Below are 21122 nucleotides of genomic sequence, written 5' to 3' on the forward strand. Positions count from 1 at the left end.
TTTAATCTAACGTAACACAACGCGTTTCGAATATGTGCTGTTCATCTTCAGGCGTTTATACATACATAAATACAGAGAAATGTTACTTAAAAATAAACAGTTTTAAACTAGATTAATCTAGAACACTTTGTACATTGTTTTTTACTGTAGCGGCTGGCGCGGTATTTGGGGGGGGGGGGGGGAGGAAAGGACAGTGGATGGCTAGAAATCGAAATCAATGAAGTCTTCTACTGGTTTTCTGCCTTATGGTTGACTATGTATGATATCACAGCCTGTATAGGATGCATAACTGATGCAGATCTATCTACATCCTGCTGACTAATTCTGCCTCAGGTCTGTTGTCATTTCTTTAAATTTCTTTCAGTTCAGAATGAAGTACACCTTCCTGAGCACTTCTACTCTCTTAAATAGGTCAACATGAACCTTTCCTAACTTTTTATCTTGCTGCTTATGAGCTATTGTACACCTATCATTAGTTTCTTTCTGGCCATTCTTTAAATAAGTTATTCTAGGTTTCTGTGCTTCAGTCAGTTGTCTATTCTTAAATACTTCCGATAAAGCCTCAATTAACTAGTTTATGGCTCTTTTCACACTGCATAAGTAAAGTTGGTGTTTCTAAGAGACTCGCGTCTTTCATTTTCTCAGTTTTAAAAATTTGTAGGAAGGGTCTTGAGTGAAGATAACACTTAGAACTGAAAGCACGTTCATTAATGAGAGCCGGAACAGAACTAATCTCCTGGGTGGGGAGTGTCGATGTTTATTCAAAGATAAAATACTCTATAATGTTGTTACTTATACAAACATATAATATAATTTTTTCAATTTAATTTTCGATTTTTTTGTCTTTTCACTGTTTTTTTAAGCTGCTTTTAAATTTTGCTGCTCTTCTCTAAGATATTTCAGCAACATATAATCCCTGTCACTTACATTTTCATTAGACGATTCACCTCACTCTTGGTTCATCATGGACAGGGAACGTCATCTGGTTAAGTGATTGCAATATCAGTGAAATTCTCCAACAGCCGTGTAACTAGATACATTACTTTGACGACAACTAGTTTCGGCATTCCATTATGCCATCTTCAGGCCCATATGCATCTCTCAAAATAAAATATAATGCCATACAGTGCCATATATCCTTTGATTTCGTGAATTCAACCGTTTCACAAGTGCTTCATTCGAAGACTTGATAGCTACCAAGTGTTCGAGTGAAGCACTGAAGACTTGGTAGCTACCAAGTCCTCGAATGAAGAACTTGTGAAACGATTGAATTCACGAAACCCAGGGATATATGGCACTATATGGCATTATCGTTTATTTTGAGAGATGCATATGGGGCCTGAAGGTGGCATAGTGGAATGCCAAAACTGGTTGTCGTCAAAATGAAGTAAAATAACATCTTAGTTACACGGCTGTTGGAGAATTTCATTGATATTGACATTCACAATCACTGTCAGCAGGTACAGTGTCTGCTTTCCATCACTTCTAAACTATTTTGCACTTCTGAAATGTTTTGCAGGATATACTTTCGTCAAGTGTTTCTACACTTCGTCATGTGAAACTGACGTAATTTCGATCCCGTCTTTTATTGCACTAGTAGATTAACGTACCTTCCTATTCCTTAATAGTACAACTTTTTTATTATCGCCCATGTTTTAAACATTACTGATTTCTTGTAGCTAAAATAAGCGTATTCATTATCTGCTGGCTCAATGCGGCTCTACGTCACGAGGGCATTCTGCCTTGCTCTACACTACCGCCCTAGTCGTCGCCACGCTACGCTGCTCAGCCTTTTAAAGTGATAAGATCAGACGACATATTGTATTTTACGATATAAGGTCATCTGTGTAGGCTGCATGTGCTGACTGGTCGGCTGGACGCATCCAGCGGTCACCCTACTGTTGTAGGAAGCATTGTCTGCCTCCTGTTGCCGCCAGCTGCCTCCTCCTCTCCTGCCGTGTTCGTCTGTGAAGCATTACGTTGGCGTCGTAGCAGTGTCTCGCAGTCTTCTGCTCCTGATGTCAGTCTCTTACTTGTCATCCCACATCACTGCCCTCTGCGTTCCACGCACCTCATAATAATTTACGACAACATATACTGTCACTCAGTGTCACAAAATGTCACGTAGTATCCATCAAAAAATTTTCCAAACGTCATTGTCAGTTTTTTCTCTGCATTTCACTATTGTATAATACACCGTGCTTTTTACGGCTACAATCAAATGGGGTGAGTTGACCACTGGGGTGAAGTTGGCCAAAAAGCTCAAAAAAACAATTTATGTTGAATTAGCTGTACCCGTCCACGTGTTGCCTTGGGTCAGATTAGTTAAATGGAAAAGAAAGAAAATAGAAATCACACGTTTCTAATATGTACAGGAATGGAATATACGCCCTAATCCCCACCTCAGCACTGTCTCTGTCAATCTCCTCCAATCACTCTCTCCACCTCCTCCTCCTCCTCCTCCTCCTCCTGTCTCGATCATCTCCTCCTCTCTGTTCTGACCTCGAGTCTTGTTTATTGTTATTGCAAATTCAGTCCGTCCCGATAGCTGAATGGTCAGCGTGACGGACTGCCGTCCTAAGGGGTCCGGGTTCGATTCCCGGCTGGGTCGGGGATTTTCTCCGCTCAGGGACTGGGTGTTGTGTTATCATCATTTCATCCCCATCCGGCGCGCAGGTCGCCCAATGTGGCGTCGAATGTAATAAGACCTGCACCAAGGCGGCCGGATCTGCCCCGTGAGGGGCCTCCCGGCCAATACGCCAAATGCTCATTTCATTTTCATTGCAGATTTAGATTCTATAGTAGTATTCCAATCATCAGCCAATAAACCAGAAAAACAACTCCAGCACATTGTTGTCATACGATTTACGTTTAAAAATATATATGTTGAGAAACAATATATATGGGATAAACAAATTGTCTAATGGTTTAAACGTCCCACTGTTGTAGTTAAAAATGGCTGCAAACAAAGGAAACAAAACTGCACATTTTTACAGCATAACACATTAGAGAATTTTCTTTCTCGCAGTCGGCTTTAACAGAACGCCTGTACATTATTGATCAAAAATATGTATTCTATGTCCATCTGAATGTGTGATAGTGTACCATTTAAACTTTGAAGTCAGTCACTCAAGAACTTATGAAGATTTTTGCTAATGACATTTCAGTAATATATATTTCACAAACTGTATATTTTTATATATTTCAAAAATTAGGTATCCTATGTCTGCCCAAAAGTTTATTAGAATTACGTGTGAAAATTTGATGTACTTCTTTAGATTTTTGGCATATATATATAACCGCTGAATTCAAGCATATTACTAAGCAGAGGAAAAGAAGAAATATAGCCAGGATGTTTTAAAACCATCTCACAGAAATTCCCGAAGGAACCCAGATACACAGGATTTATGGGCGTCATAGTAAAATACAAGGTGATCAATTAGTTTTTAGTGCTAAAGAAGAAGAATGTTTTTACAGAAGCTCGTAAAGCATATTTTTGATCACATTTTCTTGTCCTTAAAATTTATTTGTATGTTACTTTCAAATCGTATTAAAATTTAATTATTAAGCCACAGTTATTTTTCAATTATTGACAAAGTTTCAGAACAGTCACGGTCACCCTAGAGTCACAAATAATCCGCAATTATTACAAAATAGACAACTTCACTCCCAGTTGGGACTGAAAAGGAATGATACAGCTTCCAGCGTTAAAAGGTTTTTTGCTTTTCGTATTTAACCAAATATAACATTGATGATGATAGTTTGTGGCAATGTTTGCCGACAAGATAAAGAATGCAACCTTTTAAGACTAGATTGCTTACTCACGGCAGTTCTCCTTGGCCGTTTTTTGGTACGACTTGGAAAGAGAGAAAAATTAATGAATGATCGACGATTCGTCGGTTCTCGATTGTGTTCAGGAGACGTACAGATTGATTGCGTGAAAATAGTTTCTCAAATGACCTCTTAACCCGGATTGCTTTCACGCAATCAGACTCTTCAATGAAATTACCTAAGGGACCTATTTGAATAATAAAAAAATGCAAAACAGTGAAATTTTGTAAAAAAAAGTTGTCAGATCGGAAACTGAACACATTAATGGTCTCCCAAATACAATCGAGACACCGCGATAAAGAGCGAACCTGTAACAAAGTTCATTTAAACATAAACATTATTTGTGGTTAACTTAAAGTAAAGAATAAGCATAGATTTTCTGTACAGTGAAGCATCAATATATTCTCAAAGAACAAAGGCGTTAAACTATAAACATTAACAAATTTACAATGAATACAAAACTTACTTTTTTGTGTTTTTCTCATACATGGAACAGTCCAACAATCGCTGCTTTTGTATGTGTGATATTTTGTAAAAACTAAATGTCCTGGCGTGCGCGTAAGTATTATTTTTTTATCGTCACAAGGTTTACAAAAGCGGTTTTTTTTTCTTTCTTGGTGATAACGTGGTTTTTCACACTAAATGAAATATAACTTGTAGCGGTGCTACACGACACGTCTTAACAAGTCGGCGACCAAACATCAAAGGTAATGATGTACATGTTAACATATCGGCGACCAGAAGTACAACTAACTATAAAGACTCTAGAATTTTCCTAACAAATGATGAATTGTTCTTTCTTCTGTTTCGCAGCTTCTTGCTATCAAGCGCTGCGGCAATGATTTTAAATATCTGCGCCCAGCGAGTCATAGTGTTTAAAAGTACCTTTTAAACGCTGGCCGCGCGTCTTGGTATAAGCGCACGTTATAAACAGATTTCGTTTCTTTACTCTCGCGTTGTCATGCTTAGTATCATTATAAACTACAGCTCGACGGCTGTCCTTTTCTCATATGCAAAATGTCTGAAATCCAATAATATCACAAGCTGTTTTAACTTTAAGATCCCTTAGAGAAAAAAGTAGCGAAGTTCAAAAACATATTACTGCAGCTCCATACCGTTGCTCAGTACCGAAGAAAAACCATTACATTAATTTTATTGGTTTCAGGAATATTGAAGTTTAAAGTCCAAAATCAATCAACTTCACCCCGTTTGACAGTACTACTAATCATCCCTTTACATACTATCTCTGACGCTGTCCATCTTCATCTTCTCTTCAGGAATTGCCTGTTACGGTACCAATCTCTGTCGGGGACTTCCTCTGTCTCTTCTCCCATGACACTTACAATTTCTTGCCTTTAAGGGAAGTCTCTCACTCTCCATTCTTTTAGATGTTCGTTCCATTTTCTTCTGTAGTCTCGAATTTTTCATTGAGATAAAGATTTGCAGTTCTTCGCTGTTCAAAGGGTTATTACTGTCATAAAATCACTATTCAGTACGTACTCTGGTCTCTGGTGCTAACAGAAGATGGGTACACCAGAGAGTTATTCGGAAATTTTAGTCTGTCACACCTCGCGATTGTTCACTGTAAACCACTCTCCTTACTTCTTCTAATGTTGTCCATTCACTGTGGTGGAGGCACTCAGTCATGACCTCGTATAGAAATGGTGCTGTAATTGTAGTAATCATAGGAAGTCTTTAAATACTTTGCAGTAAGGAGCACAATATTTTTTTCTTTTTCAAGGTATGCCTTTTGTTAATTCCCGCAGTTTTTTTTTTTTTTCATAGCACTGTCAATACCACACGTGGTGTGGTGCACGATATGTTTAATCCTAAAATTCGGACCTCACTCTCAAATTAAATCCTTAATCAGTCCAGGCTCACGTACACACCCACACTAATCACTGGCTATCGACAAAGACTTCTTTTATTTAGGGAAATAATTAATAACCGATACTACTTTATGTTGTGGCTCCCTACAAGGAATGTCATCAGAGTTTCTGTCATCACATGAGAGATTCTGGGCCGAGTGTTTTAGCCAATCACAGCAAAGGTTTTCACATGCTACTACATACAGGGTATGGTAGAACCTTGTTTGACCAACAGCAAACAAAGACATTCTTCCCAAGCGGGTGACGCCATCGTGCATCATCAATGTGTCATGCTTGAACCTCCACGATCCTCTTGCCCAGAGAGCAGGTCTTGTGACATATTTCACCGTATTCCAAATATTCAATATAAATACTACAACACAATTAATTTGACTTAGAATCTTTGTAATGTAAAAATTTTTGTCTTTTGATAAGTATGAACAAAAAATTAATAAAATTTGAAAGCAACGGCCCCCAAACTACCGCCACCTGTCGGCTAGACCTTATACCATTATACAGGGTGAGTCACCTAACGTTACCGCTGGATATATTTCGTAAACCACATCAAATACTGACAAATCGATTCCACAGACCGAACGTGAGGAGAGGGGCTAGTGTAATTGTTTAATACAAACCACACAAAAATGCAAGGAAGTATGTTTTTTAACACAAACCTACGTTTTTTAAAATGGAACCACGTTAGTTTTGTTAGCACATCTGAACATATAAACAAATACGTAATCAGTGCCGTTTGTTGCATTGTAAAATGTTAATTACATCCGGAGATATTGTAACCTAAAGTTGACACTTGAGTACCACTCCTCCGCTATTCGATCGTATGTATCGGAGAGCACCGAATTACGTAGGGATCCAAAGGGAACGGTGATGGACCTTATGGTAGAGAAGAGACTGGAACAGCACATTACGTCCACATGCTAACACCTTTTTATTGGTCTTTTTCACTGACGCACACCACGTGTGTACGTGTACCTCACCCCTCATGGTAATGTACATATGCGTCAGTGAAAAAGACCAATAAAAAGGTGTTAGCATGTGGACGTAATGTGCTGTTCCAGTCTCTTCTCTACCTAAGGTCCATCACCGTTCCCTTTGGATCCCTACGTAATTCGGTGCTGTCCGATACACACGATCGAACAGCGGAGGAGTGGTACTCAAGCGTCAACTTTAGGTTACAATATCTCCGGATGTAAATAACATTTTACAATGCAACAAACGGCACTGATTACGTATTTGTTTATATGTTCAGATGTGCTAACAAAACTAACGGGGTTCCATTTTAAAAAAACGTAGGTTTGTGTTAAAAAAACATACTTCCGTGCATTTTTTTATGGTTTTTATTAACCAATTACACTAGCCACTCTCCTCACGTTCGGTCTGTGGAATCGATTCGTCAGTATTTGATGTGGTTTACGAAATATATCCAGCGGTAATGTTGAGTGACTCACCCTGTATAATGTTGTGAACCAAATTGTTAGTTGACATCTGCATTAGGCATACATTTTTAATACTGCCACTGAACCTTGTTTAGCAAGTTCTACATTGTCTTTGCTGAGTGCACATTTTTAAAAATATTTTTAATTGTTCCTGTGTTGTTGGCTGATGTTCAATAAATATCTGTTGCTCTTTATGTTTCTTTAATCTTAAATGCAGACATATGATGAGAACAGTAGCCAAAAGAATGAATACATAAACAAATTTATTAAGGGATTCAGACGGTTTTATCCACAAAATATTCACAATGACCATGGGCACAAGCAGGAATTGTTTTCCTTTATTAACAAATCTCACTTACATCTTTGAGTCACGTTAGACATATTTTCATTCATTTAAAACAGGGACAGCGCTGCTGTCAGTACAGTCTAAAGATTTTTTTAACAAAATTTTTGTGCAAGAATAAAGCACTGACAGCACTGCCGTAGCAATTCATGAAGTTCCTTTTATTAAAAGTCAGATGTGTTACAATCTGTTACACCTATCTCAAGTATGCCTTGGGCCCCACGATGCTCTTGATGCCGTCTCCGATAAGTTTTTCGCCCTCCGCGTTTGCTTCCTCGTAGCCACGGAATGTGCTTCTGCAGCGTTTCAGCCAGTCACGAATCTTCGGATAAGCACTCATGTCCACTCCTATCGCCTGTTGAACAGAGAAATATGTAATGACGATTCTGCTCATTAAACTGTGCTCCGTGCCGTCGTTGGATAAGCAGCTGCAGCAGCAAGTCGTATACTCCTAGCTCACTCATTTGTTACATAGTTTAATTCTTAATTTCTTTGCGTGTTTTTGGTACTTGCATTGTTTAATTCATAAATTTCGGGCGTATTATAGTATTTGAGAGTTGTAGCATCGCGTTTTAGTACCTGAATAGTGTAAAATCGCGTAGTCTCCTTCCGCCGCCGAGCAGTATCAGCAGTGCGCAAGTAGCAGCATTACTGCATTTACTAGGCAATCTTGTATTTTAATAACCGTTTAAATTTTGTGTCGATTTGTTTGCGCTCTCTGTAGATTAGTTCAGACGTTCTTTGCACAACAGTTTTTGGCATGGATAGGGACTGCAACTGCTGTGTTCGGATGCAGGCTGAGTTGGCATCCCTTCGCTCCCAGCTTCAGGCAGTGTTGGCTTCGGTCACACAGCTTGAGGCTGTTGCCAATGGGCATCACTGTGGGGCTCTGGATGGGGGTTTGTCGGGGACGGCCAGCTCGTCCCACGCATCCCCCGATCGGACTACGACTGTGGTTGCCCGGGATACTGCCCGCATTGAGGCTGACCCCTCACCTGTGGTAGAGTGGGAGGTCGTCTCAAGTTGTGGCAGGGGGCGTAAGACATTCCGGAGGGCTGAACGGAAGGCCTCTCCAGTTTGTCTGACGAACCGGTTTCAGGCTCTGTCTCAGGCTGATACTGATCTTCGGCCTGACATGGCTGCTTGTCCTGTTCCAGAGGTTGCCCCTCAGTCTGCAAGATCCGGGCGGTCGCAGAGGGTGGGCTTACTGGTAGTTGGGAGCTCCAACGTCAGGCGCGCAATGGGGCCCCTTAGGGATATGGCAGCAAGAGAGGGGAAGAAAACCAATGTGCACTCCGTGTGCATACCGGGGGGAGTCATTACCGATGTGGAAAGGGCCCTTCCGGATGCCATGAAGGGTACAGGGTGCACCCATCTGCAGGTGGTCGCTCATGTCGGCACCAATGATGTGTGTCGCTATGGATCCGAGGAAATCCTCTCTGGCTTCCGGCGGCTATCTGATTTGGTGAAGACTGCCAGTCTCGCTAGCGGGATGAAAGCAGGGCTCACCATCTGCAGCATCGTCGACAGGACTGACTGCGGACCTTTGGTACAGAGCCGAGTGGAGGGTCTGAATCAGAGGCTGCGACGGTTCTGCGACCGTGTGGGCTGCAGATTCCTCGACTTGCGTCATAGGGTGGTGGGGTTTCGGGTTCCGCTGGATAGGTCAGGAGTCCACTACACGCAACAAGCGGCTACACGGGTAGCAGGGGTTATGTGGCGTGGGCTGGGCGGTTTTTTTAGGTTAGATGGCCTTGGGCAAGTACAGAAAGGGCAACAGCCTCAACGGGTGCAGGGCAAAGTCAGGACATGCGGGGACCAAGCAGCAATCGGTATTGTAATTGTAAACTGTCGAAGCTGCGTTGGGAAAGTACCGGAACTTCAAGCGCTGATAGAAAGATCGAAGCCGAAATCGTTATAGGTACAGAAAGCTGGTTGAAGCCAGAGATAAATCCAGCCGAATTTTTTACAAAGGTACAGACGGTGTTTAGAAAGGATAGATTGCATGCAACCGCTGGTGGAGTGTTCGTCGCTGTTAGTAGTAGTTTATCCTGTAGTGAAATAGAAGTGGATAGTTCCTGTGAATTATTATGGGTGGAGGTTACACTCAACAACCGAGCTAGGTTAATAATTGGCTCCTTTTACCGACCTCCCGACTCAGCAGCATTAGTGGCAGGACAACTGAGAGAAAATTTGGAATACATTTCACATAAATTTTCTCAGCATGTTATAGTCTTAGGTGGAGATTTAAATTTACCAAATATAGACTGGGACACTCAGGTGTTTAGGACGGGTGGTAGGGACAGAGCGTCGAGTGACATTATACTGAGTGCACTATCCGAAAATTACCTCGAGCAATTAAACAGAGAACCGACTCGTGGAGATAACATCTTGGACCTACTGATAACAAACAGACCCGAACTTTTCGACTCTGTATGTACAGAACAGGGAATCAGTGATCATAAGGCCGTTGCAGCATCCCTGAATATAGAAGTTAGTAGGAATATAAAAAAAGGGAGGAAGGTTTATCTGTTTAGCAAGAGTAATAGAAGGCAGATCAAAACGAAAATTTCTGTTCCGACACTGACAATGTTGGGTGTTTATGGAAAAAGTTCAAGGCAATCGTAAAATGTGTTTTAGACAGGTACGTGCCGAGTAAAACTGTGAGGGACGGGAAAAACCCACCGTGGTACAACAACAAAGTTAGGAAACTACTGCGAAAGCAAAGAGAGCTTCACTCCAAGTTTAAATGCAGCCAAAACCTCTCAGACAAACAGAAGCTAAACGATGTCAAAGTTAGCGTAAGGAGGGCTATGCGTGAAGCGTTCAGTGAATTCGAAAGTAAAATTCTATGTACCGACTTGACAGAAAATCCTAGGAAGTTCTGGTCTTACGTTAAATCAGTAAGTGGCTCGAAACAGCATATCCAGACACTCCGGGATGATGATGGCATTGAAACGGAGGATGACACGCGTAAAGCTGAAATACTAAACACCTTTTTCCAAAGCTGTTTCACAGAGGAAGACCGCACTGCAGTTCCTTCTCTAAATCCTCGCACAAACGAAAAAATGGCTGACATCGAAATAAGTGTCCAAGGAATAGAAAAGCAACTGGAATCACTCAACAGAGGAAAGTCCACTGGACCTGACGGGATACCAATTCGATTCTACACAGAGTACGCGAAAGAACTTGCCCCCCTTCTAACAGCCGTGTATCGCAAGTCTCTAGAGGAACGGAAGTTTCCAAATGATTGGAAAAGAGCACAGGTAGTCCCAGTCTTCAAGAAGGGTCGTCGAGCAGATGCGCAAAACTATAGACCTATATCTCTGACGTCGATCTGTTGTAGAATTTTAGAACATGTTTCTTGCTCGAGTATCATGTCGTTTCTGGAAACCCAAAATCTACTCTGTAGGAATCAACATGGATTCCGGAAACAGCGATCGAGTGAGACCCAACTCGCTTTATTTGTTCATGTTGTCTTGTTGTTGTGGTCTTCAGTCCTAAGACTGGTTTGATGCAGCTCTCCATGCTACTCTACCCTGTGCAAGCTTCTTCATCTCCCAGTACCTACTGCAACCTACATCCTTCTGAATCTGCTTAGTGTATTGATCTCTTGGTCTCCCTCTACGATTTTTACCCATCACGCTGCCCTCCAATACTAAATTTGTGATCCCTTGATGCCTCAAAACATGTCCTACCAACCGATCCCTTCTTCTAGTCAAGTTGTGCCACAAACTTCTTTTCTCCCCAATCCTATTCAATACCTCCTCATTAGTTACGTGATCTACCCACCTTATCTTCAGCATTCTTCTGTAGCACCACATTTCGAAAGCTTCTATTCTCTTCTTGTCCAAACTGGTTATCGCCCATGTTTCACTTCCATACATGGCTACACTCCATACAAATACTTTCAGAAACGACTTCCTCACACTTAAATCTATACTCGATGTTAACAAATTTCTCTTCTTCAGAAACGATTTCCTTGCCACCGCCAGTCTACACTTTATATCCTCTCTACTTCGACCATCATCAGTTATTTTACTCCCTAAATAGCAAAACTCCTTTACTACTTTAAGTGTCTCATTTCCTAATCTAATTCCCTCAGCATCACCAGATTTTATTTGACTACATTCCATTATCCTCGTTTTGCTTTTGTTTATTTTCATCTTATATCCTCCTTTCAAGACACTGTCCATTCCGTTCAACTGCTCTTCCAAGTCCTTTGCTGTCTCTGACAGAATTACAATGTCATCGGCGAACCTCAAAGAATTTACTTCTTCTCCATGAATTTTAATACCTACTCCGAATTTTTCTTTTGTTTCCTTTACTGCTTGCTCAATATACAGATTGAATAACATCGGGGAGAGGCTACAACCCTGTCTCACTCCTTTCCCAACCACTGCTTCCCTTTCATGCGCCTCGACTCTTATAACTGCCATCTGGTTTCTGTACAATTTGTAAATAGCCTTTCGCTCCCTGTATTTTACCCCTGCCACCTTCAGAATTTGAAAGAGAGTATTCCAGTTAACGTTGTCAAAAGCTTTCTCTAAGTCTACAAATGCTAGAAACGTAGGTTTGCCTTTCCTTAATCTTTCTTCTAAGATAAGTCGTAAGGTTAGTATTGCCTCACGTGTTCCAACATTTCTACGGAATTCAAACTGATCTTCCCCGAGGTCAGCTTCTACCAGTTTTTCCATTCGTCTGTAAAGAATTCGCGTTAGTACTTTGCAGCTGTGACTTATTAAACTGATAGTTCGGTAATTTTCACATCTGTCAACACCTGCTTTCTTTGCGATTGGAATTATTATATTCTTCTTGAAGTCTGTGGGTATTTCGCCTGTCTCATACATCTTGCTCACCAGATGGTAGAGTTTTGTCATGACTGGCTCTCCCAAGGCCATCAGTAGTTCTAATGGAATGTTGTCTACTCCCGGGGCCTTGTTTCGACTCAGGTCTTTCAGTGCTCTGTCAAACTCTTCACGCAGTATCTTATCTCCCATTTCTTCTTCATCTACATCCTGTTCCATTTCCATAATACTGTCCTCAAGTACATCGTCCTTGTATAGACCCTCTATATACTCCTTCCACCTTCTGCCTTCCCTTCTTTGCTTAGAACTGGTTTGCCATCTGAGCTCTTGATATTCATACAAGAGGTTCTCTTCTCTCCAAAGGTCTCTTTAATTTTCCTGTAGGAAGTATCTATCTTACCCCTAGTGAGATAAGCCTCTACATCCTTACATTTGTCCTCTAGCCAATCCTGCTTAGCCATTTTGCACTTCCTGTCGATCTCATTTTTGAGACGTTTGTATTCCTTTTTGCCTGCTTCATTTACTGCATTTTTATATTTTCTCCTTTCGTCAATTAAATTCAATATTTCTTCTGTTACCCAAGGATTTCTATTAGCCCTCGTCTTTTTACCTACTTGATCCTCTGCTGCCTTCACTACTTCATCCCTCAGAGCTACCCATTCTTCTTCTACTGTATTTCTTTCCCCCATTCCTGTCAATTGTTCCCTTATGCTCTCCCTGAAACTCTGTACAACCTCTGGTTTAGTCAGTTTATCCAGGTCCCATCTCCTTAAATTCCCGCTTTTTTGCAGTTTCTTCAGTTTCAATCTGCAGTTCATAACCAATAGATTGTGGTCAGAATCCACATCTGCCCCTGGAAATGTCTTACAATTTAAAACCTGGTTCCTAAATCTCTGTCTTACCATTATGTAATCTATCTGATACCTTTTAGTATCTCCAGGATTCTTCCAGGTGTACAACCTTCTTTCATGATTCTTGAACCAAGTGTTAGCTATGATTAAGTTATGCTCTGTGCAAAATTCTACAAGGCGGTTTCCTCTTTCATTTCTTCCCCCCAATCCATATTCACCTACTATGTTTCCTTCTCTCCCTTTTCCTACTGACGAATTCCAGTCACCCATGACTATTAAATTTTCGTCTCCCTTCACTACCTGAATAATTTCTTTTATCTCGTCATACATTTCATCAATTTCTTCATCATCTGCAGAGCTAGTTGGCATATAAACTTGTACTACTGTAGTAGGCATGGGCTTTGTGTCTATCTTGGCCACAATAATGCGTTCACTATGCTGTTTGTAGTAGCTAACCCGCACTCCTATTTTTTATTCATTATTAAACCTACTCCTGCATTACCTCTATTTGATTTTGTATTTATAACCCTGTAGTCACCTGACCAAAAGTCTTGTTCCTCCTGCCACCGAACTTCACTAATTCCCACTATATCTAACTTTAACCTATCCATTTCCCTTTTTAAATTTTCTAACCTACCTGCCCGATTAAGGGATCTGACATTCCACGCTCCGATCCGTAGAACGCCAGTTTTCTTTCTCCTGGTAACGACGTCCTCTTGAGTAGTCCCCGCCCGGAGATCCGAATGGGGGACTATTTTACCTCCGGAATATTTTACCCAAGAGGACGCCATTATCATTTAATCATACAGTAAAGCTGCATGTCCTCGGGAAAAATTACGGCTGTAGTTTCCCCTTGCTTTCAGCCGTTCGCAGTACCAGCACAGCAAGGCCGTTTTGGTTAATGTTACAAGGCCAGATCAGTCAATTATCCAGACTGTTGCCCCTGCAACTACTGAAAAGGCTGCTGCCCCTCTTCAGGAACCACATGTTTGTCTGGCCTCTCAACAGATACCCCTCCGTTGTGGTTGCACCTACGGTACGGCCATCTGTATCGCTGAGGCATGCAAGCCTCCCCACCAACGGCAAGGTCCATGGTTCATGGGGGGAGGTATTTGTTCATGAGACCCAGAAAATATTAGATACAGGCTCCCAGGTAGATGCTATTTTTCTTGACTTCCGGAAGGCGTTCGATACAGTTCCGCACTGTCGCCTGATAAACAAAATAAGAGCCTACGGAATATCAGACCAGCTGTGTGGCTGGATTGAAGAGCTTTTAGCAAACAGAACACAGCATGTTGTTATCAATGGAGAGACGTCTACAGACGTTAAAGTAACCTCTGGCGTGCCACAGGAGAGTGTTATGGGACCATTGCTTTTCACAATATATATAAATGACCTAGTAGATAGTGTCGGAAAAATCCCATGCGGCTTTTCGCGGATGATGCTGTAGTATACAGAGAAGTTGCAGCATTAGAAAATTGTAGCGAAATGGAGGAAGGTCTCCAGCGGATAGGCACTTGGTGCAGGGAGTGGCAACTGACCCTTAACATAGACAAATGTAATGTATTGCGAATACATAGAAAGAAGGATCCTTTATTGTATGATTATATGATAGCAGAACAAACACTGGTAGCAGTTACTTCTGTAAAATATCTGGGAGTATGCGTGCGGAACGATTTGAAGTGGAATGATCATATAAAATTAATTATTGGTAAGGCGGGTACCAGGTTGAGATTCATTGGGAAAGTCCTTAGAAAATGTAGTCCATCAACAAAGTAGGTGGCTTACAAAACACTCGTTCGACCTATACTTGAGTATTGCTCATCAGTGTGGGATCCGTACCAGATCGGGTTGACGGAGGAGATAGAGAAGATCCAAAGAAGAGCGGCGCGTTTCGTCACAGGGTTATTTGGTAACCGCGATAGCGTTACGGAGATGTTTAACAAACTCAAGCGGCAGACTCTGCAAGAGAGGCGCTCTGCATCGCGGTGTAGCTTGCTCGCCAGGTTTTGAGAGGGTGCGTTTCTGGATGAGGTATCGAATATATTGCTTCCCCCTACTTATACCTCCCGAGGAGATCACGAATGTAAAATTAGAGAGATTAGAGCGCGCACGGAGGCTTTCAGACAGTCGTTCTTCCCGCGAACCATACGCGACTGGAACAGGAAAGGGACGTATTGACAGTGGCACGTAAAGTGCCCTCCGCCACACACCGTTGGGTGGCTTGCGGAGTATAAATGTAGATATAGATGTAAACTGCTGAACAGTTATCACTGCTGTTGCACATGTAGTGTGAAGTAATGCCAATTAAAATAACAGAGAAACTTTAGGTGTAAAGTTTTATGTTTTGATGTGTTTCTTAACATAAGAATAATTAGTAAATACACAGTTGCATTCCATTAGGCTGTGTGCCTGAAGTCATTACTTGCCATTTACTCGGTGAAATTACTATATCATGTGGCTATAATTAAAGTGCAGGTGCTCACAGATGTCCAGTTTGGGCTGTAAGCAACGTATGACAGCGGAACTTAGATATACAAATGTGTTAATGCGGAATCTCGGTGTTTATGATGTCATATCTCCTGATCTACGTGAGATAAAGTGAGAAGAAATATTATAATCATGTACATTCAGTGGCATAAGTGGATACTGTCGACAGAATGTGTTGCACATTGAGTTAGAAGCAAAGAAGTAATAAATTTAAAAGTCATACACAATGCTGCGCCGCGCGGAATTAGCCGAGCAGTCTAAGGCGCTGCAGTCCTGGAGTGAACGACTGGTCCCGGCGGAGGTTCGAGTCCTCCCTCGGGCATGGGTGTGTGTGTTTGTCCTGAGGATAATTTAGGTTAAATAGTGAGTAAACTTAGGAACTGATGACCTTAGCAATTAAGTCCCTTAAGAAAACACAAACACACACACATTTTTATAATATGTATGGACTATTACAAGAGCATAAATAATTTTGGACGAATGGGGGAGGGAGGATTGCAGTGGCAGTTGGCGCGGACGAATTCGGGCAGCCCGGTGAAAAAATATTTTAGGAGCCAAACGACAGAGTGTGCTCTCATCACATACCCCTTTTGCTCTCCACAAATTTCACCCCATCTTTCCGTACCGGAACTGGTTTCCATAACTGAGTACCGCCCATATGACCAGATTAGGCGATATTTTGCCATTTGGGCATGATAGAATAATGAGCAAAATTTTTAAAGAAATGCAACTATCGCCTTTTGGCCGAAGTTTTTATTGATTACCGCGATTTTTGAGCAACAGAGAAAAATCGAAGTGTGTTTTCATGCAATGATTTTAATTATATGTTATTTTTAATTATATGTACCACTCCACTGCTTTGTGAAACACTGAAATATCACAATCTCAAAGTTCTACCAGCCACCACATAACGACTCCAGTACTAACATTAAATTGCCGTAGATAGGTAATTAGGCTATTACAGTAGTGTGTACTTATTTTTGACTCAACATAACGCCAGCAGACGAATCAAAAGCGGTTTTCCTCTTCTATCTTGTTACAAACATATCCATAATTAGAAACCATCACAACAGCACACAGCACACAACACAAAAACTATAAACGGTATCACATACATTAAATTCAACAGCAAGTAAGAACTGAACTGATTAGCAAAACAATAACTGAGATCAGACAAGACCACCAATAGGTCTTGGCTAAAATGGGGCTGGGGGATAGGCAATACTGCTACGGATGTATAGATAGTTTAAATCTTTAGTTGGCCTTGCTGACTATCGATAGTGCAAATCCCTTTTTCGTTGTACAATTAAAAATCAAAATATCTTTCAGTTTCACTACATGGCAAATAGGCCATGTGCAATTTCATTTAGCTGATTCGGAGAGGAGGGGTTTCGGACGCACTGGACCCTCCTCCCCTTTAGCTACGTTCAAAAATGGCTCTGAGCACTATGGGACTTAACATCTATGGTCATCAGTCCCCTAGAACTTAGAACTACTTAAACCTCACTAACCTAAGGACATCACACAACACCCAGTCATCACGAGGCAGAGAAAATCTCTGACACGCCGGGAATCGAACCCGGGAACCCGGGCGCGGGAAGCGAGAACGCTACCGCACGACCACGAGCTGCGGACTTCAGGTACCTACTTGACCGGGTGAGTAACATGGGGTGTTACCTCATCTTCTATGAAAACAGTGGCTTAGACGCAGCTGCTCTCTTCCAAAGCAGAAACTGCAGCACGTACATTAAATTCAACTGCAAGTAAGAGCTGAATTGATTAATAAAACAATAGCTGAGCTCAAGCAAGGCCAGCAGTTTGTCTGGGTTAAAACGGATATGGGCGATAGCGGATAGTTCCATGATATTTTTTTTTCATAAGGCGGGCCCATAGTCATAATACATTTCTTTAAAGTCAGTACCGCCATTAGACTGGTGTTTATTTACAGTGTTACATTTACACTTACACAATCATTATTTCGGCTTCAAAGTGCCATTATCAAGTGTTTTAAGTGTTATAAATTGCCTGCGATGGCATACTGTCACATTAAAAGAACGCTATTAGACACATTGTCTAAGAGTCGATATTTCTGGCAGAGCCTACTGTTTTGTTTCATTACTGTGTACACCATCTTGACTGCAGTCAAGAAATATCGACTCTTAGAGAATGCGTCTAATAGTGTATTTTAATACAGTATGCCATCCCAGGCAATATAACACTTAAAACACGTGATAATGGCACTTTGAAGCCGAAATCATAATTGTGTAAGTGTAAATGTAACACTGCAAGCCGGCCGGAGTGGCCGTGCGGTTCTAGGCGCTACAGTCTGGAACCGCTCGACCGCTACGGTCGCAGGTTCGAATCCTGCCTCGGGCACGGATGTGTGTGACGTCCTTAGGTTAGTTAGGTTTAAGTAATTCTAAGTTCTAGGGGACTGATGACCTCAGAAGTTAAGTCCCATAGTGCTCAGAGCCATTTGAACCATTTTTGAACACTGCAAATAAACAACAGTGTAATGGCGGTACTGACATTAAAGAAATAGTGCTATGGGTGCACAGACAGTTTAAATTTATCACTGGTCTTGCTGACTATCAATAGTGCATATCGCCTTTTCGTTGTACGATTAAAAATCAAAATATTTTTCAGTTCCAATACATGGGAACTAGGCCATGTGTAATTTCATTTAGGTGATGGAGGGGATGGGTGTCCTGACACTCTGGACCCCCCCCCCCTCCACCTTTAGCTACGTCCTTGAATGGGTGAGTTACATAAGGTGTTGCCCCATCTTGTTTGCAAACCGTGATTTAGACACAGCAGCGCTCTTCGAAAGCAGAAATCACACGCTGTCTCGATAACGTGCAGATGTCATGGTCGACCTGACAGGTCTTCTAGGTGTATTCCCTTCAAAGAGGAACGGACTGAAATTAAACGTGCTTCTGAATCCACACCAGATAGTCACCTACGGCAAGTGCAATGGCTCTTGTGCACAACAAAGGCTTTAACAGTACCCCAAATTCAGCAGTTCTGTGTGTTCACTGCAGCCTGTAGTTTAAAATGTGCCTGGCCATATACCATCAACTTCGATCCGTGCCAGAAGCTGGAGAGCAAAATCAGAACGTTGTCGTGGATCATAACGTTTCAATTGCTAGACCACGTGGATCTTCTTACCAGTGTGATGTAGACCGCAGAACGTTCCATACTGTGATACTGCACGAGCACTAGCACTGCTTGGGGCACATGTGGTGTGGTCAGTTACAGCAACAGCAACCTCGTCAATAACTTAAACTGGGATAGAACACCTTCCTCTTCCAGGTGCCACACCAAGCTCACCCGAGTTTTCGAATTTCATTGTAATCTTCTTTAAACCACTTAACTACATCGGTCCTTTCCTCAGAGATTTCAGACGGCGACACTCTCTCGAAGTAGCACCGTAATTGCTTCCGTACACACAAAAGAGTGTCACTGACAGTACGCGGTCCCTCTTCTCGATAGCACAATGTTCACTCACGTTATGGCTTGTCAAATGACAGCGTGGATGTCACACTGTCATACAAGCAGCGCACAGCGTCAGATCTGCACCTGGTGGCCAAAATTTGAACTAATTATTTCCCAGTGTAAATCGGTTCCACATAAATGCATTAGCATATATACCAAATTTCGCCGCTATACGATAATTATTGCCCACGCTGGATCTCCATGAGTAGCTGCACTTACATTTGAAATTGTATACAAAATAATTTTCGAAATTCACTAAAACTTCCTGTTGGTTAGGATATGCCACCCATGCAGGTGCGACAAAGTACACAAAATATACCCTTGATGGATGTAGGAAGAAGCCAGTGTTAGTCTATGCGTGACGTACTATGAACAATGAGACATCCACCACATGTCTGAATATCGACAGTTACCCATTAGTTTTAGTTCCAAACACTCCTGCTATGTAATTAATATTGTAAATGACTCCCTTTTGCTGTTACTGAAACATTCAAACTCTGGGGAAGATTTTCACCATGTTTAGCTTCACCTCACATATAGGATTCACATACCTCTCTGATCGGTCTTCACAAAGTTTATGTTCATCATTTCCATGGAGAACCAATGTTCCACCTTCCTTTTAGGTTGCAGTTCAATCAGTTATATCATTGTTATTAGCCAGTTACTTCAGTTCATTTCAGGTGTTTTCATTCTTTATTAAATTTCTACTTGTGCAGCACTTCTCTCTCCTCAGTAATCAGATCTCTGCTCTCATCTTTATTTTTATTTAGGCAACTCTCGCTTCCATAAACAGTTTTATGAAGATTAATTTTTATAAAGTTTCCGGTTTTGTAGCTAAGTGTTACGTTTATTGCACCACGTATTTCCTGAAATCTGTGCATCTTTGCATGTATAACATTAACAAAATCATAACAGCCCAGAGATGTATTTCGTTGATAATTTTATTTTCGACCATACTGGGAATATACCCTGAAACACTGTAACTTTATTCTTATGTAACGATGTTTTAAGACTATATTCTGTACATATATGGTTTAGCAGATGTACTACTGATTTGAGGTCACCTTCAATTACTTCTGTTATTACTTTATCCTCTCCAAAATCAAATACTGGTACATGTATTCCAGCGTCAGAAATATCAGAACAGTTTTCACTGATAACTTTCGGCTCGTTCATTACCAGTGCAGTGGTCCTTACCTGAAATTAACACATTGATCCTTCTCCATCATCCTTGAACGTCTGTAACATCATCACGGAACCACCCGGTATATACAAGGTAACAATTATTGAACAACAAGAAATAAGATCGTCGTAAATTCTGAACCGTTTACGTTAGGAGTTCAGACTGGACGGATGACCGCGGGGAATGGTGAGAATCAGTACGCGCTGTATGGTTTGGTTTAGCGACGAAGCCCACTTTCATTTGGATGCAAAATTGGCGCTTCTGGGGGACTGAAAATCCGCACTGCGCGATCGAGAAGTCTCTTCACCCTCAACGGGTGGCTGTGTCGTGTGCAGTGTCCAGTAACGGAATAACTTGTGCGATATTACTTGTTGGCACGGTGACTACCGAACGGTACGTGAAGGTTTTGGAAGATGATTTCATCCCTGTAATCCAAAGTGACACTGATATCTACAAGTTGTGCTTCATGCAAGAAGGAGCTTGACTCCATCGAAGCAGGAGAGTATTTCATGTCCTGAAGGAACACTCTGGGGACGGCATTCTGGCTCTGGGGTACACAGAAGCCACTGGCATCTGCCTCGATTGACCGCCATATTCTCCCGATCTGAACACATGCAACCCCTTTCTGTGCGGTTATATTAAATACAAGGTGTACAGCAATAACCCCAAAAACCATTGCTGAGCTGAAAACAGTCATTCAGGAAGTCATCGACGGTATCGATGTTCCGACATTTCAGGGGAGCATGTAGAATTTCGCTATTCGTCTGCGCCACATCATTGCCGATCATGACAAGCATAT

General features: G+C 41.6%; 1 protein-coding gene across 1 annotated transcript in view; it reads right to left on the reverse strand.

Moving 5' to 3' along the window:
* Positions 1 to 7459: 7459 nt before the first annotated feature.
* Positions 7460 to 21122, reverse strand: part of LOC124622347 (glutathione S-transferase D7-like) — a 92116-nt gene continuing 78453 nt past the window's right edge. The window contains exon 6 of the mRNA XM_047148024.1: positions 7460 to 7851. Coding sequence (XP_047003980.1) covers positions 7693 to 7851 — 159 coding nt within the window. The 3' untranslated portion in view covers positions 7460 to 7692. The remainder of the gene's footprint in view (positions 7852 to 21122) is intronic.

This window comes from Schistocerca americana, chromosome 7, assembly GCF_021461395.2.
Source record: "Schistocerca americana isolate TAMUIC-IGC-003095 chromosome 7, iqSchAmer2.1, whole genome shotgun sequence".
NCBI classification, from domain to species: Eukaryota; Metazoa; Arthropoda; class Insecta; order Orthoptera; family Acrididae; genus Schistocerca; species Schistocerca americana.